The sequence below is a fragment of the Arvicanthis niloticus genome, chromosome 19 (assembly GCF_011762505.2).
Source record: "Arvicanthis niloticus isolate mArvNil1 chromosome 19, mArvNil1.pat.X, whole genome shotgun sequence".
Taxonomy (NCBI): Eukaryota; Metazoa; Chordata; class Mammalia; order Rodentia; family Muridae; genus Arvicanthis; species Arvicanthis niloticus.
In genome coordinates, this window is record NC_047676.1 from 15,701,992 (window position 1) to 15,720,380 (window position 18,389).

The 18,389-nt window shown below is 33.9% G+C and overlaps 1 protein-coding gene across 6 annotated transcripts in view; it reads right to left on the reverse strand.

The window, feature by feature from the left end:
* Positions 1 to 236: 236 nt before the first annotated feature.
* The window catches only part of Cdh18 (cadherin 18), a 796,539-nt gene continuing 778,386 nt past the window's right edge, over positions 237 to 18,389 (reverse strand). For 4 of the 6 annotated variants that reach the window (XM_076916405.1, XM_034523568.2, XM_034523569.2 and 1 more), the window contains 2 exons: positions 7,179 to 7,430; positions 237 to 849 (listed from right to left, as the gene is read on the reverse strand). In XM_076916405.1, coding sequence (XP_076772520.1) covers positions 359 to 849; positions 7,179 to 7,430 — 743 coding nt within the window. In that variant the 3' untranslated portion in view covers positions 237 to 358. The remainder of the gene's footprint in view (positions 850 to 7,178; positions 7,431 to 18,389) is intronic. The other 2 variants (XM_034523571.2, XM_034523570.2) reach the window with 2 other exon arrangements.

Below are 18,389 nucleotides of genomic sequence, written 5' to 3' on the forward strand. Positions count from 1 at the left end.
CTCCTTTGTTTAATTTTGCTTTGGGAAAAATAAGTCACAACATCATGAAATAAATATTCACTGTTTGGCTTTGTTCTGATATTCTTAATTAAACAGTACCATAGACTTTATTGAGCATTTGAAAATATACACAAGGAACAATAGCTTTTTCTCTGTTATTATTATTTTTTAATATTTTACTTTCTTCCAATTAAATAACCCATTATTTTATCATAAAAAGGGCACTTGTTTCTACAGGAGCCGTGTACAGCTTGCTCAGTTCCAAGTACTGTTTCCGCTCGACTTCCTTGTCATATTGAGGTCATATCTCCACTTGGTCAGGAAGCAAATCCTACATAGCTCCAAAAAAATTAACCCCCTAAGTTGTTCTTTCAGATTCTATTTCTCCATAGAGTTCAGCTAACTTTTTAAACTCGGGCCCCCAGTCTCCAAGGTACTGATAATCCTGGTCCGATTGCGTGGTTGCGGAATCCAGTGAGCTGATAGACCCAGCTTCTGACCTCTGACCCTCGTAGGCATAAGTCTGAAGAGAGTCATAAGGGGGCACGCTGGGGTCCAGGTCTGCTTCTGCGAGTCTTTGCTTAATAAACTCCTGAACGTCTATACTCTCCAGGGTGGACAATGTCTGATGTCTAGGCGTGAGCTTCACTTCGGGCCGAATGTCTCTGCGGTACTTAAACTCCTCCGCAGCAGAAGGATTTCTCAAAGCTGAGATGTCGAAAGCTTCTGTGTCTTCCTCCCCTCCTCCCTCATCATCATAGGTCACCACATTCTCTCGCACATCCTCCTCTGAAATGATCAAGGGCTCTTTTTTGCCGCGTCTCAGGGTGATAAAAAGGACCACAATGGCTGAAGGAAAATGGAAATAGGATGAAGTTAACAGAGAGAAGGACATCGGTTTGGCTATCAGTAGTTTCCAGTTCCTATTTTCTACACCCTGTAGGGTTAGGATCACATAGCAACACCACCTTGCTCTGCACACTACTGAATAATGCTACAAACATTTGGCTATTTCATAGACTGTCTAAACTGATAGCCTCAATGTATCATTGTAGATTTGCTGATCTCTGAAAATTTAATATTCTCATTTGCTAAGTGTTGTGTCTTGACTCTCACTGCATTATAAACAATAACCTTCCATTTCCTACTGTGATGGAAAGAAAACAATGCAAACTTTTGACTGGACAAGAAAATCTGTGTTAATAATCCACACATAATCATTTTATGGAGATTCGCAGAAATCAGGAAATAGTTCTATAAAGTTTTCTAACCTGTTAAGGTTTGGCCCTTTTGTAGAAAATCAGTGCAACGCAGCTTTATTATATATGGTTTCTCTTGTATTTTACGTCTTTGAATTACATTATCAGGCCCTAATATCTGACCCTTTTCTGTAAAGCTGCAGGATACTTTCACTTTATTTATACATAATTTATACTATATAGAAACTGTTCACTTTGTGATAGTCCTCTTATAACTTAGGTCTTCCTCACAGAAGGGCTTAGAGTCTACTCAACTATAAAGGGAAGAATCAGAGACTAACTGGAGGGGACAATAGTCCAACAAGCTCCAGTCTTACTGAAAAGAATACTAGATAGAACTGAGAGCATAAATAACAATGTCAACCCCAGGCTAAAGATATGTGTAGTAGGATTTCCCACTCTATGATGACAACATTGTGTGCATATGCTAGTTCATACACACACACTTTTAAACACATGATCAATGAGACTGTGTTTTAGGATCTTTCACCAACAGTAGTTACTAATGTTGCAATCACTGGATAAAGTCATAGAAATAATTCCTGGTCACTTGGCTTCAGTCATTTCCCAGTGATTTATGCCTTTATACTCAGTCAAATAAAAAAGGATTTTGGTTAAGCTTTGTTATAGAAACGTATGCACATTTTTAAAAGCAAAAATATAAACACAATTACAGACTTAAGAAGATCATTTGTATTCTTTTCTTTGTAAATGCCTAAATACATGGGCGTATCACATTTATATGATTAAATGTGGAGGATAATACTGTGTTTCTTAGGTTGTGACTTATTATGTGTATTTATTATGCAAAAGTTAAGAAAATATTCAAGATGAGTGTGTTTTTTAGATTTACTTAATGTATTTTATGCACACATTTTCTATTCATGCATTATGTAAGTGAATTGCATGCATATCTGGGTCCATGGACACTAGAAAACAGAGCTGGAGCCAATTTATGCTTTAATATGGATACTGGAAAGCACAGGTGTCCTCTTCAAGAAGAACAAGTACTTTTAAGTGCTGGGCCAACTTCTATCTCCTCAAGATAATGTGTTGTTTTAAAATATAAAAGGAGATATTAAACCTTGAATCTAAGGTTTTTCATATAGATATAGGCGTTAATTATTGACAACCAGTGACTCCCATATCTGATACACACATACTATTACTAAAAATACAGATAATTATCCCATTGCATAGTTTTCAGAGTGACATTATATTCATTATGTTCACATGCCATTTATATTCATATGATATATATTGTCTTTCTAAATACAGGCTTATTCAAGTTATAACAGAGAAGAAAATTGAAACAAACAGACTAGATCAGGCCCTAGCTGTTCTGACTCATATTTGACAAACCCATATTCTTGGAGCAGATGACATTAAGTAGATACTCTACACAGAACCTTGATTGATTGTTGAACAAAGACATTTCCATGAAAACAGCATTATGCTAGGTGATTAGTGACTCCTTATGGTACAAATAACATTTCTAAGAACATTATTGTTAAGTGTTTCTAAAAAATAATTTCAGGTTTAGTATTAGTACTATACCTAATTTTTCTTGAGAACATTTTGAGCATTTGAAACTGAAACAGTTATATCCAACCCTATAAACAAAAGCACATCATTTTAAGATCATGAGTAAAGATATTACTTATATGGAACTTTGAAAGAGACAAATAATTTTTTGAAACCCTGGAAATCAAATTAAGGTATTTAAATAATAAACAACTCTTTGAAATTATGAATATAATATGGGTATGGAATTTAATAATATGTCCTTGTGAAATACAATATCAAAGAGTCATGTTTTTATAAAATAAATAAAAGGAGTGAATTTGCCTTCTTTGTTTAGTATTATAAATCATCCTGGGATATTCGAAAGTAGATTTTAGTTGTACAACCTAGCATGGAAACCCAATAATTTGTTGTACTTTTGACATGTTTTAGTTCTTTTTTACTTTTCCTTAGTTGGTGAATTACTTTTATTCTCTTAGCTTGAAAAGTTACAAAGACTTTGAGATTATTTTTGCTATTGTTAACTAAGCAATTTTGAGGTGTATTCTCATGTATTTCAAGCCTCTTCAGCCTTGCTTTATAAAGCAGGATGATCTTGAATTCCTGATTCTCCCCCCTGCTTCTCATGAGTGCTTTGATTCAGATGTGTTCTCCCATGCCTGGTTTGTATTATTCTGAGGATTGAACACCAGACATCCATCCTACACATGCTGTTACATTTTGAAACTAATATTATATATTTTTAAATTACTTATTTAGTATAACTTTGGGTGTATGGATGTTTTCACAGCATGCAAACCTGTGCATCACTTGCACACAGTACCTACAGATGCCACTAGATGATGCTGTATCCTCCAGAATTGGAATTGGCATCACAGATGGAGACAGCAGTAGTGCTGGGAATTGAAGACAGGTTTGATTTTTATTTTTATTTTTGAAAGCAACTACTACTACATGTTAAGATAATTTTCCAGCCACCCTGATTCGATATTTTTATCAACAAAAATTATGTAAATTTGTTCTGCTTCATTTATTAATTTTACTGTCAAGAAAATGCAAATTTGGGTAACTAGACTTTGCACAGGCTTTTTACATTAAATTTCCTATGAATTTTTTTTTTATCATGCTCAAATTTGGACTGTTTGGGGGTTTCCAGATTTATCCATAACCCTTTTGTGGATTGCATTTGTTTTTATTGTATGCTGAATCACAACATACTCTCTGTCAATGGATATGAACACAGATGTGTTTATCGCTAAATGTCTGTTGATTCTTTTATATGCCAAAATATCTTGGTATTAAATGTGGTAGAAATGAAGTAGCAATCACAGTGATTATTTTGATTAGCTCCACAAATGCTATTGGCAGCCTCTGGTCATGGCAGTTTTCACTGAAAAGTTTCCAAGTCAGATACTGAGAGTCTCTTGGGATTATTCAATTGAAAACAGATTGGCAGTAACTGCTCAGACTTCTACTCTCTCACATTCTTCTCTTCCCTTCCCCCTACTTCTGCCTCCCTCTCTATAGCACTCTCAGTTCATTCTCATACCACCTAATCTATGCTAATCTGATTGATTAATATTTATCAATTACATATTAATAATTTATATTTCATAATTATTTATTAATATTTATCAATATTCAAGATTACTGAACAGTATGAGAATGAGTACGCCAAATCCATGTGCTCTTAAGTGATCTTGGAGACACTAATAGTGTGTCAGAATATTTGTCATCTCCTGAATTGGTCACTGTTTGTGAGAAGCTGCTGTCTGTAAGAACTATTTTGGTGCCTCTGGCCAATAAATGAATAATGTTGAAAATCAATGCGAGGCTCCTCAGTGAGAATGGGGATCTCCTAATTTAAGTACTTAACTTTAGTTCTATCACAGAATACAACTCCAAATGGTCCCCCATTCATTACATAAGTTATATCACTTAAAACTGCACCCAATGTGTTTGTATGTGAGGGGGGTTGTATATGGGTGAGAGAAAGACAGAGACAGAGAGAGGATATGAAGTTGCATAGGAAGTGGAGAGCATCTAGGATAAACTTAGAGATAGAAAAGAATGTGATCAACTATATTATATGAAAAATAATGATATTATTTATTTAAAATAATTAAGATTTTTAATCTGCTTGCAACAAAATGACACGACCCACAACCTGAATGTGCATCCTTTAAAGTTGGGCTCTGTGGATATCAAACACAACTGTCTGGTGAACAGTATATATGTAAATAAAATATAAGATGACAAAATATAGATGACAAAACAAGTTTCTTTATAACCCCATAGAAATAAGCATTATGAAATATAAGTGATGTCATTAATATTCTTTTAGTCGATATTTGTGTGTGTGTGTGTGTTTAGGTATAAAGAGAAGAACATCTGAAAGAAAAGCCTTGAGCTCGCAATTAATTGTTGATAAAAAGCAAAACTAGTTTTACATAGCTGCTTATATGTTTGTAATTATAAATGACATAATTTTCCATTTCAGCATATTAATTTTACAATTTGTTTAGGTTTAAAGATTGAATATTAGAATTTCAGGTTGTTGGATGAAATTTCACTTTACTCCAATTTATCTGGAGAATTCAGTGTAATTAGAAATTGTTGTAAATAATAGATGACAAAATTGTGTCTAGTGACTTGTGTTTTCTAAATAGTAACAAATCAATAAAAGATATAAATTAAAACTCATGATTATTTAAATGAAGGCATAAATGATAATTCTATAATATTTTCCAAAATCATTGAAAACATTTTATTTTAAATACAAACATATCAAATAGCTTTATTTCATTCTTTCTGCATTACATGTAATATTTGCAAATGTACAAGTTATCCTAGAGAATAAAATATGTTAATAGAGAGTGATTAAATTTTTTATGAAATGAAAGCTGATACAGAAAAATAAAAATGTAAAAACATAATTTACTTCAAAATTACCTGAATATCAAAATTTTTCAACCACTATAAAGACATTTTTCTTTTTTTTTTTTTCTGTTTTTTTTTGTTGTTGTTGTTTTTTTTTGTTGTTGTTGTTGTTTTTGTTTTTTTTTTGTTTTTTTTGAGACAGGGTTTCTCTGTGTAGTCCTGGCTGTCCTGGAACTTACTCTGTAGACCAGGCTGGCCTCGAACTCAGAAATCCGCCTGCCTCTGCCTCCCAAGTGCTGGGACTAAAGGTGTGCGCCACCATCGCCCAGCAACATTTTTCTTAAAATATAAACAGAGTTAGTTATATGATAATAAAAATGAAAGTAAAAGAACACGTCTCTCCCAGATGAACTTTTTAAACAACAAAATTTTGGAAAACATCAAGATTGCTCATTGGATTCTCTGACATCCTCTAGAGTACTAAATGTTCCATAGCTTCTGTTGCTGCCACTATTGTGTTGGTGTTTGTTTGTTTGGTATTGTTTCACTCCTGTGCATGTGTGTGCATCTGTTTCTCTGTGTGTTTGTGTGTGTATCTGTGTGATTTTTTTTATTTTTTAAAGACAAAAAAATACATTTTTGATGCCTAAAGACATTAGCAAATTTTCAATGAATATACATAGGAAGACAATTTCAAAGGTCTAACTCCTGCTTTCTTCTATTCTATGTCTTACTATAAAAGTCTAAATGAAAACTCTTAATTCAGTGATGAATCAGGTCTTGGTATAATGCAGTAAAACACCAGGTGCCTTGTGGCCGAATGTCACAAATAATTGCTAATAAAGCAATTTAACTTCTAAGTTGCTCCTGGCAGTATCTGTAGATCTGTTGTATAACTCATTTTTTTTTTTTTTTTGTCCTTTGGCCCCATTTTGGTTTTTGATTTTCATACACTCTATATTACTCATTTCCTTCCCTTCCCCTTTTCCCTTCCCCTTTCCCTTTCCCTTCCCCTTTTCCTTCCCCTTCCACTTTTTCCCTTTCCCTTTCCCTTCCTTTTTCTGGATTGTTTTACTGTTCTATGCCTTTATCTACTTGTATTTTTAAAAACAATCTCAATATACCTGCACCCAGGACTGTTCTTGTCTTTCATTTCTGCACATGTTCTCTTGCTATGTCGCTTGTACAAAGTGGTTCTCTGGTATTAACCGCACAAATATTCCGGGTATACTGTACAAGATACAGTATTCCATAGTACGACTGAAACTCACACACACACACACATATAAGCATCAATAGCTATGTGATTTTAACACAACGTATCATGAATTTTTTTGTGGCTCATCTCAAAGTATGCTGATATATACACACCTTACCAAAATATTTATAGCTTCAGCATTGTGAAAGTTCACCACCAGAAAATCTGTGCTGCCATCTTTCTTATCCACATATGCATTGCGTACTCTTCAACTCTCTCATAGACTTGCTATACTTATCACAGTTGTAGTCGCTTACCAAGAAGAATGACAACACAGAGAAGAATAGCGATTAGGGCTCCTGTGCTCAAACCAGCGGAGGACAGGAAGGCTTCTGCATGGCAGGTCCGCACTCGCCCATCTCTCTCGCATGCACAAACCCTGATGGTGAGGGTGCTGCTGCTGCTGAGAGAGGGGATTCCACCATCAGAGATCATAATGGGCAGATAATACACATCCTGCATAGTTCGACTAAATCTCCTCCGCCTTGTCAGAATGTTGGCTGTGTTATCTATGACAGACATAAGCAAAACAAAATATACTTAGTAAATCTGCCATTAAAGATTTACATTTCCTTTCACGGACACAATAGATATAAGTAAATTGTTTAGTTATAAAACGGACAATACAACACAAAGGGGCATTTATTAACAGAATTAGCAAATACTCTCAAATTGAGGGACAGATTTGAAGAGTTAATAGATCCAACTTCAGGAATAGAGTGGAATGAAAGAGCAGAAGCTAAGACAGTAAATGTTTTGGACACGGACATAGTAGCTGAAACAGTTAAAGGGCACAAGGCATGAAGCCAGTAGAGAGCCATGGAAACTTCTGAGACAGAAAGACTCTGGTGAGGAGAGATTGGGGGAGGCATTTCTACTATTTTAGCAGGTTTCTAAGGTCACCTTCTTTCCATTGATCTTGAATACAAAACACAACTAGACAGTAAGACTCTCACTGAACATTGTTTAGAGAGAACACAGAAACCAAGCTGAAATTAAGCTGCAAGCTTCTTTCCCACTCTCCACCACAGCAATGGAAGGGGCTAGGCAGGCTGTAGAGAAAATGTCAGTGATCTTACCTCATTGTGAACCCTGTGTAGCATAACACTGAACCTCCTGATTACAGTTAAATGTGATTAGCAACAAAAGCAGTCAAAACTAGTTTATGGTACTTTGAGTTTTCAAGAAAACTTTTATGAAATGGGGACATAAAGCTGTCTCACTTTTTTTTCAGCTAAAATTCTTACTTTTGGAAAGAAAAGAGAATTTAAAAAACAGTAGCCTTTCACCTTGAGAGGCTTAGAATAGCAGAATAATGAGCCCTGACAATGGATAGCCTTGTTTCACTGGAATCAGAAAAAATATACTTGATGGAACACTCACTAAACTTGAACAAGAAACTTTAGAAAAGAACATTGGAAAATAAACATATAATCTCTCCAACATAAGACAGAAGTAAATGGATATATATATATATATATATATATATATATATGATAGGATGGATAAACTATATGAATAGAGAAATATTGATATAGGCAATATAGAGCTATCACATAAGCTAAAATGATCATAGAAGTATTCTCTCTCTGCATATATATATATCGCAAACATTACATCTACTGTAATAAATCTAGCATTTTAATCCAATAATTGAGTGTAGAGTAATTCCCATGATATGATGATAAAACTAAAGAATATGACTAAGAATTTTAAAATAAGGATACTATCTGTCAAGTACAAAATTTAGATAAGCAAAATGTCTTTAAGTAAATCTGGAAACTGCTAAATTTCTTCCAGAATATATTAAAGTAATTGTGTTTGCAGCAGATGCACTATGATTTAGTGCAGAAATGCCAACAAATCTCTTTTTCTCCTTTAAAAGATGTCTTTATTCATTGTACAAACACATTTCTTATTCGGAAAAGAACATGAAAGCCTATTGGCTGAATAAGTTGGAAGGCCGAGCATGCATTTATTATTTTATGTGGAAATGTTATAATAATACCATGATGTCTTAGCATCAGTGAAATTTAAAGCCTTTTATAAGCAATAATATCAACTATAAAAGTTGATTTATGGAGCTTTGGAGTGAAGAAATATTTTGTAATCAATAATTTTGTCTTATTTTCTAATGAATATATTTATAGTAAAATATATTATGGAATGGGTGTCTATCTTTCAATTTATGTTTCAGTGATGACAGAATGCTATAGAATAAAAGTAGTACAATGGAAAATATTATTGGCCATAGAGTTTGGATATAATTTCTTGAATTAATTTTATGAATACTATGTGTTCATATTTTTTGTAAATCCCACATAGTAGATTCTAATATCTGGTCTTCTTTTAGTAAACTAAATAGAATTAAAATTGAAATAAGACATCCTTTAAATTCATTTTCAATAGGTAATGAGATTCATTTTAAAATTTAACATATCTTAGAATGTACTAAAAGAATTTCTTGAAGAGAAAAGGAATGTATACATATTCCTAGTCATTTTATTGGATTCCTTTTTTTATAATGAAGTCTTAAACGTAAATTTTATATGGAACATAGGCAAACAGACTACAGAGACAATCTTTCCAAACCCAACACAGCAGTAGAAAGATTTGAGATTCTCTGCTGTGTATCTCTAATTAGAACAGAGGCTTATGTTTCGTTTGTTATTTATCTGATGATATCTGAGTATAGCCCAATCCAGATACATGAATAGGCAGAATTTTATGTTCTCAATATTCCCTGGTTCTCAGAGGCAGCTGTAAGAATCATTCTTAAGTTAACAATTAAAGCCTAGACATGACACACATTTATCTCAGTTTCCTGTAAAGCTTTGCTTACATAATAAGTTTTGATATAGACATCAGTAACTTAACTTCTGTTAGTTTCTTATTACATTACCTTGTTTTACAAAATTAAAACTAAAACGAACTAACCAAAAGCAATCCTTCCACAGCACAATCTACTGGGCCCTTTGGAAGAGTCATTCCCTCTTTGTCTCTTGACTTCCCCTTCATAAAACCCAAGAATGACTCTAATTTCAGTGCACCAGCTCTGGACTCTGTTGCTTCATTTAGGTTTGCAAACATCCCGTGGCCTCACTTGTCTGTCTGCCAAAACTCCAACCTACCATCCAACATATCAGAGTGTTCTCATTTGCACCCTGTAAGGACATCCTTTGACCATCTGTCAGTCTTTCCCTTCATAAACCTTTAAATTCCAAATAAACACAACAATCTAATGATTCTTCTTTTAGATACATAATACCTTTGCAAAATTATATACAAGTTACAATACTTAACACACACGTTTTATAGACAGACAAAACTTTCAAATGAGACTAGAAATCTATCAATTAAAATTCATTTTTATCAAATATAGTAAAGTAGCATTTCTGAGTTTCTTTTTTCCCTGTTTGTCACTCTCGTTAAGAAAACATCTATTACTCTCGTTAAGAAAATATCTCTTCTTACAGTGCAGTTAAAGATTTTATCAACATTTAGATAACGATAGTCAAAATATCTTTAGTCTGTTTGACCATTAATTATATAAAAGAGCTATATGCCTGTACAACAATGCACACAAGACACTCAGAAAAAAATACAAATACACATGAACCAAAAATGAATATCATGATATCAAGATATGTTCTCATGAAGAATGTGAGTGTTAATGTAAGAGAAGAATAAAATAAGAAAACATTAGCCAGGTAGGGGAGTCAGGTCAGTTTATAACAGCACTTGAGAGCAGAGGAAGGAATATCACCTCTCACACATGACAAACAAGTTCAGTCAGCTCACAGTCTCCATGATTTTTATTGACAGAATCTCAAAAGAAAAGAAGGAGAATGAAAAGGTGGTGATCAATAAGGAGGCAGTTGGGTCCTAAAACGTAAAACACAAAAATCTAAATACCAATTCATAAATATAGCATAGTGATACAATCTTAGTATAGGGGTTAAAGTAACTCTGTTAAAATTCATGGAATCCCCAATAGAGGAGTTAGAAAAAGAACTGAAGGAACTGAAGGGGGTTGCAACCCCATAGGAAAAACAAAAATATCAAACAACCAAACCCCAGAGCTCCCAGGGACTACACCACCAACCAAAGAGTATACACATGGAGGGACCCATGGCCTCCACTGCATATGTTGCAGAGGATGGCCTTGTAGGGCATCAATAGGAGGAGAGGCCCTTGGTCCTGTGAAAGTTCAATGCCCCAGTGTAGGGGAATGCCAGGGCAGGGAGGCAAGAGTGGGTGGGGCTGGGAGAGCATTTTCATAGAAGCAGAAGGAGGTAGAAGGGGATAAGGGGTTTGAAAAAAAAAGAAGAAAGAAAATAGCTGAAGCAGTGAAAGAAGAAAATACATCTTCAGTCCCTGAAGAAAGTCTTTAGTCATTTGTGGTGAACACGTATTTCTACTCTTTAAATTTGTTCAAATGCTCAACTCTCCTCTATGTAAATGTTGGGCAGGTTACTCCTGCCTTGTTGTGGTTCTTTGCAATGAATATAACAAGGTAAAATAGGGCTGACTGACTATGTCTCCAGGAGCAGAAAGCAAAGACACATGTATGGAATGGTTTTTATATGACTTTTTATAATTTTTTTTCCAGAGAATGAACCAGCTTTCTTTTTGTTCTCATTGTGAGCAGAAGAATAAAAGGTGAGAGACTGTGGGCTGGTAAATCCAGGATTGGAAAGTGGATTAAAACTACTGCACAAAAACAACGCCACATATCACCAATGTCTAAAACATTCCGAGAGAACAAAAGGGTATTTTTCTATTTATACTGAAAGATCTACTAAATCTCCTTGCTGTGGTAGAAATTCACACTTTCCTACTTCAGGGTCAGATGGCCCGCGCAGTGTTTAACTTTGCAGGATTCACGCTCTGAAAGTGTACAGCCAGAGAGCAGCACGATTCTGTCAGGTGAAGCCAGATAAATGTCAGTAGCTGGTGACCCTGAGATTTGACTGGTAGGGGAAAGGAGAGCCTCCGTAGAATAAAAACATGTCCCAGCTCCTCCTTGACAGGAGTTAAGTGACTCAGCAGGGCACTGTAGCTACAGCATCCATTAGAGGATGTTGGATGCTTGGTTTGTAACTTAGGGGCGATTATGTGTGCACTATTTTGTTTAGGAATGGGAGAAATCACTAAATGTTTTCTTGAAACCCTGTGGATAAAAACAGAATTTTAAATGTTTACGCTCGATGGCGAAATTAAGCACATTACAGCACCAGCTGCGAGTTCTTATTTGAAGGCCAAAAATAAAACTATGGGGATATTGACTGCTATGCAGCTGACAATGCTAAAGAAATGAAATAAAAAAAAAAAAAAAAAAAAAAAACCACTAAAAAGCTCCCTAGGGCTTCTAATGTGTCTCAAACAAAATGACTATATTGCAATGCCAATGCTCTGTGAAATTTGAAAGAGCATCAGAAGATACATTAAAAGCTACATAGTCATGATCGAATCAATCCATATGCAATTTCTCCTTACAGTCTTCAATTAATACCATACCAAATATGTCCCCTAAAACCATTATATATATATATATATATATATATATATATATATATATATATATGCAATTCATTATACATTTTGGAAGGAAAAATTGTTACAAAAACAATTTAAAATAATACAATGAAGGCAAAAATAAAAATTTTAAAATAGTAATAAAAAAATTAAAACACAGAAATAGAGCATAATTCTTTAATGACTTCTGAAGCAAGTGTAGTAAAATCTTGGTCACCAGCCTGTGGACACAAGGTATGCAAGACCTATACAAGAGGATGCTGCTGAGAGGAATTTAGGTATGACAGCTGTACCTTTCTTTTCTGCGTTCTTGCTTTCCACCTTGCTTTCCACAGGGTGAGTACTTTTTCTCACCAAGCTTGTCCATGATGCTTTGTCTCACCACAGACTTAGAGCAGCTTGACCAAGTGACCCAAGGCTGAAGCTTCTGAAGCCTTGAATTACTGAATTTTTCTCCCTTTTCTTTAATTACTTCAAGAGTTTTGTGATAGTAGGATTGGGTAAATATGATTAAATAATAATTTTCAATATGTTTATTTTAAAATAATTCATATTCTTTTTAATTTTTGAGATTAAAATATAAATACATTATTTACCCATTCCATTGCTTTTATACTAATTCTCTTACATACTATGTATCAGCTCTCTTACCCTTTCTTTCTGTCAAATTCATGGTTCCTTCTTTTTTAAATTGTTATATATATATATATATATATATATATATATATATATTATGTGTATGGTTTCGTGTGTATGTGTGTATGAGTGTATATATATGCATATATATTACATATATCACAAATATATCTATATTTTAGTATATCTATATGCATCTATATCTAAATACATGAATATACCTGCTCTGTTTGTATAATGCTACTTAAATATATATGTTTTCAGAGCTTACTGTTTGATACTAAAAATCAAATCAGTGTACTCTTTCCTGGTGAAAGATTTATTTTTTAAAATATGATTAAATATATAATGAAGATGTATATCAAATAAAGGCCTGTCACAATATTTACTACCAGGAATCATAAATGGACTAGGAAGCATGCATGTTCTAATCTAAACATTTTTATTACACTAATGAAAGTGAAAATGCAGTGAAAACAATAAAAATTTATACAATGTATCACGGAATATCTATGCACATATACATAAAATGGAATGTTATTTAAATCTTAAAGTGACAATGGATTTTAGTATCCTACAAACTGTGTAGATATCACTGTGCAATGTTATTGAACTATTTCATTGCTAAAATCTGTAGGATTTACAAATACACTTTACAGTTAGAATTAAGCCTAGGATTTAGTCTGTCAAATCTGTTTTCATTATCTAAAGCCTCATCTCTAAAGTCCCAGCAGGAAGTTCCTGAAACGGATCAGACCCACCACAGCTGTAATGCACATGAAGCTGTACATTAGAATGTTAAGTTATTCTGACATATTAGCAAACCCATGTACAATGCTGTCCATAAAAACAGAGCCCTGACCTAATCTATTAATGATGTGCTGGCTGATATTTTGGCTACAGCTCATTTACTAGAGCTCCCAAACTACTAAGCTAAAGTTATTTGGTGGATGAATAATCTTAGTGTTAAAATTAAAATTTTACCAGTTGGCAGTGAAGGTCCTAGAAGGAAAACTTGGATATCAATCAACAAGCATTTCATTTACTTTTTGCCACAGTTTTACACTTACTTTTTTAAAGATGGTTTCGAATTACTTTTTGGATTACTTTCTGTATGTATTTTCACATATATATATATATATATATATATATATATATATATATATATACACCTTAGGCATAACTATGTGCAGAGATATGAAAAGAGGGCATCATATACCATGACCAAGTTTATATATAATTTATATATATCAAAAGAATTATATATGTATATATATATGTATATATATATCAAAAGAATTATCCATTTTATTATCTTAATATATGTGATACATATTTATTTATTGAACTAGGGAAAACAACTTTTTAGATTAATATAGTGAATTTCTGTTTAGAGTAACTCAAATTTTTCTGAGGATAACAAATTGATTATGTCTGCCGAAGTGATGAATGGCAGATTCATTTAGTTATGTCTAAGAATATACAAGTTTATCATATTTATGAATTATGTTTCAAGAAGTAAAATGTGACCAAGGTCATGTAATATTTCACCTCATAGGTTTTTCTAAGCATTGCTTTACATTGATTCATCTGTCACCTGTATAAACCTCCTTGCTCAAAACTGTTCTCTGTCATTCTATCTGGCCAAATCACACTCCTAATACTTTACAAGCTCAATGTTAATGCTCTCTCCGCAGTCAGTTCACTGGCTTGCATTGCAAATCACATCTCATGAGATTCTCGTTTCTTGAACCACACAACAAGGGCTCAGGAAGCAGGAGTGGCAGGCGATTCAACGTTGTGAATTCTAGACAGCTAACACTGCTGTCTGACACACTGCAGAGTACATGCCACTTCAAAGATTAAGTAGCGGGAGCAAAGAGCTGACAGCAGATTTTCTCTTAGGGAACACACACACACACACACACACACACACACACACACACACACACAAACAACAACAACAAAAACCATTCTTTCCAAGCTGGGAAAAGAAGACGGGTGCAGACTAGTGGTGCATTGCAAACTTGATCTGCGCCTGCTGAAGAGCAGTGTGAAATATAAGTCGGAGAGAAAAATAGATGTCTGTGTACACCACCTTACGTTTGAAGACAAGTCGGTGTGGCTTTGAGTCTTTCATTATTGCATGCTCACTGAAAATGTCCTAAGCATACTTATTATTTCACAGATTTTCTATCTTCTGCTATATTATTCTTTATTTGCAGGTGATTATATTCTGTGTGCTCAATCCATTGTTTCTGGGAGTTGAATAATTACATATTGAGTATTTCTTACTTTGCTTTTAAATAAATGAAAGCTTATTTATCTTGTTTGTCTTGATGACACAATATACTTTCTCATAACATAATTTTATGAGAGCTCATAGTAATTGTTGCATTTTCTGAGCATTCAGAGGGTATAAATGGCTTCTTACCATGTAAGAGAGTGACATTTTAGATAGGAAGTTTGTTGTTTTTTTTTCGGGGGGGTGTTGTTTTGTTTTGTTTGAGTCTTACCTCTAAAACTAATACAGATTATTTGCAAAAGACTCTTTTAACACCATGCACTTTTTTAACAATTTAAATTTGTTATCTTTAAATTTGTAAAGTTCTTCTTTATCTGTAAAGTTGGAGGATTTCTCAGCTTATATGGCAATATTTTTATAATCTTACTTCTTTTATATTTTGAAGATATGCATATATACATATATAATGACTTTTTAAATCTGTTTAATTATATATATATGTATATACATATATATATGACATATATACATATATACATATATACATATACACATATACACATATACACATATACACATATACACATATGCATATATATATATATATATATATATTCTCCTTCTCCAGCGATGGCCATTTGGTATTGTTGATATTCTATTCCTTAGGGGAAGATTATTTTTCCTTTTCTTGGCATTTTTTACTTACCCGTGGTTCATTATGTAACATTGAGGCCACTTGGTTTTTCTCTGTCCTCATCTGTCTGTCTATTTTTGTTTTCATTGTCTAAGCTTTTTTTTTTAAAATTTCTAATAGAATATACTCTGTAGTACATACTATTAACTTTAGTGTTTCAACTTACTTGACCCATAGTACACTGGTTACTTTACTGTTACTATGATAAAATATCAAGACCAACAGCAGCTTACGGAAAAAAGAATTTATTTTAGCTTGCATATCTAGAAGCTTAGAGTTCCTCATTGATGGGAGATGAAAGCATGGAAGCAATAGCTAGAAGCCAGATGATTAAAGTATCATCCATTCAAGAGCAGATCAACAGACCCTGAAGCAGGCAGGACATTACACTCTCAAATCCATCTCTAATGAAGTACTGCCTCCCACATGTTCTACAACCTGCTGAAGAGCATTACCAGCTGAGGGCTCTGTTTTCAAATATATGAGCCTATGGAGGAAAATTTCTCATTCAAACTACAAAGCCTATCATGTCCTGTTACAGTCTTCTTAAAGAGATGGATCAGATTCCCAAGAATATTCCTAGCATAATTATGAACCCTAGAGTTGATCCGACACCTAAATATCTTCTTGGAAACTTCCATGAAGGTTTGGATACATCCAAAAGACATTTTTATCTAACCACCCATATTTTCAAGGAATGTTTTTTTAGATGAAATGAGATTGGTATGAAGTTGTGAACTACTATTGCAATTATCTCCAGAACTTTCAGGTACGTACTTCCCTCAAGAAAGTTAGTCTTTGAGTGTAGCCTGTCCATATTTACCTTTGGTTTCAGTATGCCTATTGAGCACATTGTATGATGTAGAGCAGAGAATTTTAGCAGCTTTATAAATGTGACAATAGTAACTGAGCCTTAGAAGCAGAGAACTTTGGGTTTACATTACTGAATGTAGCACAAATGACAAACCACCATAAACTAAAGGTTCTAGAATGAATCTCAAAACTTATAGAATGTTCTACAGTGAAGAAGGTGGAATGTTTTAGGTCCTGAGTCAACCAACTTAAGTTATTTTTAGCACTGTAAAGAACCATTTACTGCTTACCTCTGCATGTGAATTAAAAGCACTCTGATGATGAAGTAATTTCCTTTAGAATGCATGTTGCCTTCACCAAGATGAAAAAGGCTAAATGTATATGAAAGACTCTGAGGCTTTTTGCCCTGAAATTCTGACAGTTCTGTAATACCACAATGTATGTTTACACTAATGTATTTTTAGATATTTATAATCATTTATGTTCTGTTATTCTAAAATGTTCATGACACTGTTACCATACAGGAACATGATTCTTGGGTTAATATAAAACTGTGTTCCTAGACATGGACATTTATATTGGCTCAGTAATGAACTCTTATTTCCATTGATGTGTGTTTAAAAGGACTGTGGCCCATCCTAATTTTCAGATGTTTTGGAGATCTGCATGTTGCTCCAAATTTGTGATAAATTTTGGAGTCAATTATAATTATATTCTAAATATAAAAGATTTTAGTATAGTAGGAGCATACTATAGTTATCATTATAAAGGCAGGTAGGTAATCATTGAATAATGTCTTATTTTTCAAGCTGAGTTAATATCCAGTCTATTTGATAAAACTATACACAAATTTCTTTGGGCTTTTAAAATAAAGCATCACAGAGAGAATCAGAAATGTGTGTTTAAGCCAAACTGTATTTCACTGATTAAAAATGGGAACCTTGGAAATTGGAAAGCAAGTGACTGTTAGTGGGGAAAGAACCAGTACAGCAAGATAATTAGGAAGATTAAGATTCCAGAGAAGAGGAAATCTGAACAGTTGACAGGTAGCAAATAGTGATTTATTTGTTCTACCTCCTGTGGCTTTTCTTAGAGCCTCTAAGGAATCCAGATTACACACTGGAGATGGAGCAACCTTCAGAGCTCTTGAAAGTTTCCAGGGATGGTATTCAACCTGGAAATGGAGGATCTCAGATGGGTGTGACTGATTTTCTCTGAAGAGTTTTTGCTCAAGTGGAAGGATCAATTGAAAATTACTTCTGGGCATCTAACAGAGAGCTGAAGCCCTAAACTAACATTCCTTGAAGATAAGAGAATAGCAAAAAGAGCTCACTATGTCTGTGACGAACAGCCAATGAATCTAGGAGCACAGTCATGGCACAAGTAAACTCTCAGTAAAATTCTCCAGTCTTCTAAGAAACAGAGGGAACAGATACCAATAGAATCTACTCAGCTTGCCTTCTGACTGGATTCTTTGGATGGTTTTTAGAGAAGCAGTGAATCTTGCATGTGGAAAGTAGTCTGGTGTAAGCATCCCTAAGT